The 6,090-nt window shown below is 37.7% G+C and overlaps 1 protein-coding gene across 1 annotated transcript in view; it reads left to right on the forward strand.

Annotated features, from left to right (window-relative positions):
- Positions 1-502: 502 nt before the first annotated feature.
- The window catches only part of RAD52 (RAD52 homolog (S. cerevisiae)), a 10,095-nt gene continuing 4,507 nt past the window's right edge, over positions 503-6,090 (forward strand). The window contains exons 1-6 of the mRNA XM_009582708.1: positions 503-589; positions 2,037-2,138; positions 2,787-2,880; positions 4,563-4,630; positions 4,895-5,013; positions 5,103-5,178. Coding sequence (XP_009581003.1) covers positions 503-589; positions 2,037-2,138; positions 2,787-2,880; positions 4,563-4,630; positions 4,895-5,013; positions 5,103-5,178 — 546 coding nt within the window. The remainder of the gene's footprint in view (positions 590-2,036; positions 2,139-2,786; positions 2,881-4,562; positions 4,631-4,894; positions 5,014-5,102; positions 5,179-6,090) is intronic.

Genomic DNA, 6,090 nt, shown 5'->3' on the forward strand with positions numbered 1-6,090 from the left:
AAAAAAAAAAAGATATCGTTTGTTACCAGTTTAATATTTCGATTAAGGACTCAAGACATTATTAATTTTTTGTTCTAGTCTCTGATCTTATGCAGGATCCAAATGCTGTTGAATTATATATTTTTTTTTTTTTACTAGCAAGGATAATTTATTTGTTCTTTAAATAAAATGATTGTTTCACTGATTTAACTCACCCTTGTTGGTTTTATGGATGGAAGACCAGAACAGTGTCTCTGCTTCTAGGATAAAACTAGCCATTTCTGCCTACGTAGTATAATGTATTTAAGAAGAAAAGTTTTGACGGTTCTGAAACAACATCAGGAAACAAATTTCCAGCAGTTCCATGGAGTGAGAAGTATAATGTTACTGTAACGTCCAACACATCTAATACAGAATATTGTTATACTCACTGGGAAGTGGACTTAACAGCGTTTTGGCTTATCTTCATACAGACTGTTAGTTCTGTTATCTTCAGTGTTTGTATTTTCTCTTATCTTTAGGGATGCCTGAAAGTCAAGGGAAAGACAGTGAAAGCCACATCAGCAGCAATAGTTCCAGCACTAGCAATTCGGTTGCTTGCTTCGGACAGGTCAGTTCCTTTTGCCTGAGAGGGAAATAGAAGTTTTATGCTTGTGCTTCTGGAAATCTGCTCTGCATATTTTCTCATTTTAAAGTTGGATACAGTAAGGCTGGAGTCACATCCATTACCCTAGCTATGCTATACCTAATTGTACATTACATTTTCCTCCATGATGGCCTTGGCATGCCTCAAGTTACACACTCTAGATTCTTCACAAAAGGTTTTTAATTTTGTTCCTTAAAAACGGAGCTCGTTTTATTCTCTCTTATTCCCAGATGGCCTGGATCATGCTTACACACATTCTCAGTACTGGTTCAGAAAAGTCAACTACTTTCAGCTATTAAAAAATAATTTTTAAAAAATTAAAATAATTTGGGAAAAAGAAAACCGTATCTGGACTGAACAGACCTTTTGGTGGTGAATTCTCTTCTCCGTGATAGGCATTTATACATAGTTCCTGAATATGGCATAGGCACGTGCACTTTCCCTTTTTCCTTATGCCTTTTAGTTACAGGCTTGCATTTTAGTGTCAGAAAAAGACAAAGTTATTCCTTTAAGTTTACATAGAACCAAATACAAATTAGAGATGTTTCGCAGGTGTTGGAACTTACATGGCGCACACTCTATCGAGTTCTGTATTCTGCTGAATGATAGGGTAGCCAATACATACACAGTACTTTTATGATTTGGGTGGTAAAATCTCTGTTCTGTCCCACATCAGAGCATAGCAACGCAAGCTTTTTGGTGCTTGAATCCTTAAATATGCATTTAGGCTTCTCTAACCTTTACAGATTGTAAATTGTATTTCTACAAAGACAAGGAGCAAAAGTTATAACACTTTAGACTTCCAGTGATGCTGGTGTTATCCAATGATACCAGTGATACTGGAGTTATCCAAAGGACTTTCCCTGCATGAGGGGAATTTGCTTGCCTGAGCTGCTATCCTCCCTGCCCTGACGGCACATGGTAGTAGAGTAAGTTTAAACTTCGGTTTTATTGAAGTTTTTAAATACACTTTTCTTTTGGTCACAGAGATACTACATTTTATTTTTGAGAGGTAAAATACAAGCTTCTATGTGTGTTCCTGGCAACCATGACTAAGATTATGACTGCATTAAGATTTCAATAGGATACTAATAGGTTTGGCTCATCTCAGTTCTTCTAATGTAAGTGATGGTTATGAGAAATGAAAAAGAATTGCTACAGCTGAATAATTAATGCTTGTATACATGTACTTCAAGAGTAAGAGGAAAAAAACCAATATAATGTGCAAGTGTAATGCACACACACCCCCTGAGGTCTTTCCTTGTCTGTTACATCCTGATTCTAAAAATGGATCATACACCTCTTGGAAGGACTATACATGGAAAAACGGGATAAAGAAGTGATATTAGGAGAAGAGGGGGAGCTAAAATAGAGAGAGAGAGAAGATTTGTCTTACCTTGTTTTTGTCAAGTATCAATACACAGCAAGTGAATATCAAGCTATCCAGCATGCTCTTCGTCAGAGACTGGGTCCAGAATATATCAGCAGTCGGCAAGCTGGAGGAGGACAAAAGGTATGAACAAACATGCATAGATGTTTCAACTCAGAGTTTTTTCCAGGAAAACTAGGGTAAAAAAAAGTGACAATAATCCTTATTTTTTAAAAGTTAATTTTCCACAAGTAGTTTAATGTGCAGCTATAAAAGCAAAGTCAGCATAGCATAAATTCTGGCTTTTACTGAACCACAGATTCCTTTTACACTTTAAAAAAAGACTTAGCTTTTCAGTTCTTCATCCTTGACAAGCGAATATTTATCTACTTGTGGAACATTGAGATGTTTTTCTTATTTTTTCCCAGAACTGGGATATATGAAGCATTATATAACATTGGCTGCATTTTACCCTCTTTAATGCCCGCAAGCTCTGCCTTCCCTTAATTAAGTTGTATTTGTTGCCATATTAACCCCCTATCACAGTTGCTGGAAGAGGGTGAACCTAAAGCTGCGCCATCATCCTTTTATTCACATTATCTGAACCTTGAACTTAGCTGGGTTTCCTCAGTGTAAGATGATGTGTGTAATCCCTCTTTAGAATAAAGCATGTGTGCACATGTGTTTGTATTTTTAAATATATATAGAATCATAGAATCATTAAGGTTGGAAAAGACCTCTAAGATCATCAAGTCCATGTATATATTTATGTATATATGCTTTTCTTTTCAGGTCTGTTACATTGAGGGTCACAAGGTAATCAGTCTGGCCAATGAGATGTTTGGCTTCAATGGCTGGGCTCATTCAGTCACTCAGCAGAATGTTGGTAAGTATCTCTTGAGGCTAAAGAAGTCTTTCCTCTTGTTTTACTGTGAGGCCCTGACAGATAAGGACCAGGGTATCTATCCAAGAACTTGATCACTTCAAAGAACCTGGGGAGAGGCATGTGGAATTTCCAGGTGTCTTAGCAGTTGGTAAGAATGAGAGAAATCAAATAATGGCCCTTCTGTTTTCTTTTTAGGTCTTGCACTGGAATATGTCATAATCATTATTCTAAGTATGCTTATTATTATTCTTGAGCTATTCTAATCAAGTTTTCTGATCTCTAGGGGAACACTCAGTGACTACAGTCAAGAGTAATTACAATTAAACTATTTAACACCCAGCAGCCCTGAGCCAACTTTCATACTCACCTATATATTTTTTTATATTCTAACAAGTTACCTTCTCAGTTAATATTCCCCTAATCTTTAGGGACCCATCTTTTTCTGCAGATTCTTCTTCTAGCCAGTACGTGGTTCTGAGATTTTTTACAGTAGAAAGCTTTGGAAAAATTCTTCTTCTAGAAAATGGTATTCAGGTGATCTTAAAGCTTACGCTTCTTCCATCTCGATAGCTGTAGTAGAGGAGTATTGTCCCTGTTTGCAGATCTGCTATGCTTAGACTGAAAACTGATTGTTGAAGTAGCTCAACAAAGCTGCATAAATGTACCTCCTTCCTTCCCCCCTGCCTTCAGAAATCTTTTCTTACCTCAGGCCAGTGGATTCTAGACATAAAACAAGTTACTTCATTGGTTTCCATCTATTCTGTACCACTTTTTTTTCCCCCCCTTTTCAGTCAAGAAAGCACTGACATCCTTCAAACTTCTGTCTTTTTCAAATAATGCCGTAACAAGTCATTCTTTAGCAATTCAGAGACAGAGGATTCTGTTTTGGTTTTAAATTCCTGAGTAGAAAAAGAGCTTGCACCTCAGGCAGGTTTACAAAACAATTAAACAAATAGAGCAGATGAGTACAGAAGAACTTTTGGACCCCAGAGTTACTTGAACTTCAAAGCATTTCATTTCAGACCTGTGTCATGTTACTGTCAGACTTGCAAGACTGCTAACTAGAGTGTCCTATGTATATTATATAGCATTGCTTTTGGTGTAAAATAAGGTAGATTAGAGCTTCTGAATGGAGAGTTGTATTGCAACCTGTTAAGCTCTTCAGACAGTCTGTCCTGGATAAAACCTTGTGCAAAATTTCGCAAACTGGAGGCTTCTAGTATATAATAGGAAAGAAATTACTTTTATAGACAACAGTTTCTTTTCCATTACTGTTTTTTATAATTTGATACTTCATATCTTTCCTTCCAGCTGAAAAAATTGTTATGCTTTGAAGATTTAGGATATGTAGCTGAATGAGAAGTAACATTTACAACTCTTCCTTCTTTCATATGTTTAAGTTTATACATGTAGTAGCAGGGTGTGAGTGTTTGGCAGGTCTAGCCACTAATAACCATAAAGTATCACATAACATGCCCAGAGCATATATGCAAGTCAGCATTCTCAAACTACAGTTAATATTTTGTAAGTCATGCTCCATTTTATAGAAGATGATACAGTATCTTGGGCATATTCAGCAAGTATGGTACAGGTTTATGAACGTCCTCAAAGGACAAAATAAGATCTAAATGTGGATCAGAAGTCTTTTGTATTATTTAGGATGTTACTTCTCCCTCCCCCAGACTTTGTTGACCTCAACAATGGCAGGTTCTATGTGGGGGTCTGTGCATTTGTGAAAGTTCAGCTTAAGGTAAGTGGATTTTTTTGTTTGCTCTGTCTATAGTTTAGCAATTGCCTAAAGCTGTAAATGAAAGTTCACGCATAGGTCAGACTGTGGTTCTCGAGTACTGTATTACACTAGAGAACCTACTGGTGTCCAAAACACTGACCTTGCTATAGAACAACGAGCTAAGAGCAAGTAATCAGGCTTAGGAAAGCACAGCATCTAGCGAGAAGTGCTGTATGTATGTGCAGAAATTCCCTTATACTTACTATTTTTAAAATTTTACTGCAGGATGGGTCATACCATGAAGATGTGGGGTATGGAGTCAGTGAAGGCCTAAAATCTAAGGCCTTGTCCCTAGAAAAGGCAAGAAAGGAGGCAGTAACAGATGGACTGAAGAGGGCACTCAAGTAAGTGAAGATCAGTACGTGCGTATTTTCAGAAGTTAAGTGAGAATTAAGTGTTATTTTCAGTCACAGTGAGCTCTCTTATCTCTTAGGTGCTTCGGGAATGCTCTTGGGAACTGCATCCTAGACAAAGACTACCTACGAGCCGTGAACAAGCTTCCACGTCAGGTGCAGTACATGGCCTGTTAGAGCAGGGACTGCTAGATGTCCACTGCTCTCGGTCCTTCATATTAAAAATATTATAAGTAATTATATCGGTGCGTGTCATCCCTGAATATTTCTAGCTATGAGACCAATAGCCTTTGCCTGCTAGTTTGCATGAACTGTTTGTTACAGAGTTCTTCCCCGACATTTTACCACAACTACTGTAAATTTTGACTATTTGCAGCAGGCAAGGTTACTGTGGTGAAGAAACAGTAGCCTACTAAAGATCTCATGTGACATTTATGGCTATGTTGTCCAAGTCTCTTTGTTCAGTGCCAGTAACGCATACATCTGTGTTCATAGCAGATTAAATGTTATCACAGAAAGCCCTAAACTGTTTAAACTAGCTCGATCTACGTGCCATTTTCTCCATGTGCTGCAGTTCTTAAGACTGTTTAAGCTTTGTCAATTGTAGCCACTCAGTTCATCGCCTCTCATCTAGCCACTTCTGCCTTAAATGTGTATCAGCAATGATACCAGTGTCAAGTCATATATTCATCACATATGTGAAGTAGAAGTCCTTGGGAGAATAGAGTCTGTCGAGGCTGTGTGCATGTTCTTTACTGTATACTTGTGCCCTGTATAAGGCAAAAGCCAGGACAGATCTCTCAGTTTGTTCTCATTGTCAGTGGTATCACAATCTGATTTACTATTATGAAGTTTAAAAAATCAAACTTACTTGACATTTTCCTCTCATTACTGGACTTTTTCAGGAATAAAAAAAGAGGATGAGAGATAACTACATACAGTGACACAATTGCCAATCGCTGTAATAGGTCATAAAACCAGAGGCTGCAGGCAGGGCAGAAGAGTAGCCAGACAGTACATCTATTATCTGTGTAACCTACCCTAAAGCAGATACAGCTCCTTTGTGCA

The sequence above is a fragment of the Fulmarus glacialis genome, unplaced genomic scaffold (assembly GCF_000690835.1).
Source record: "Fulmarus glacialis isolate BGI_N327 unplaced genomic scaffold, ASM69083v1 scaffold3558, whole genome shotgun sequence".
In the NCBI taxonomy this organism is placed as follows: Eukaryota; Metazoa; Chordata; class Aves; order Procellariiformes; family Procellariidae; genus Fulmarus; species Fulmarus glacialis.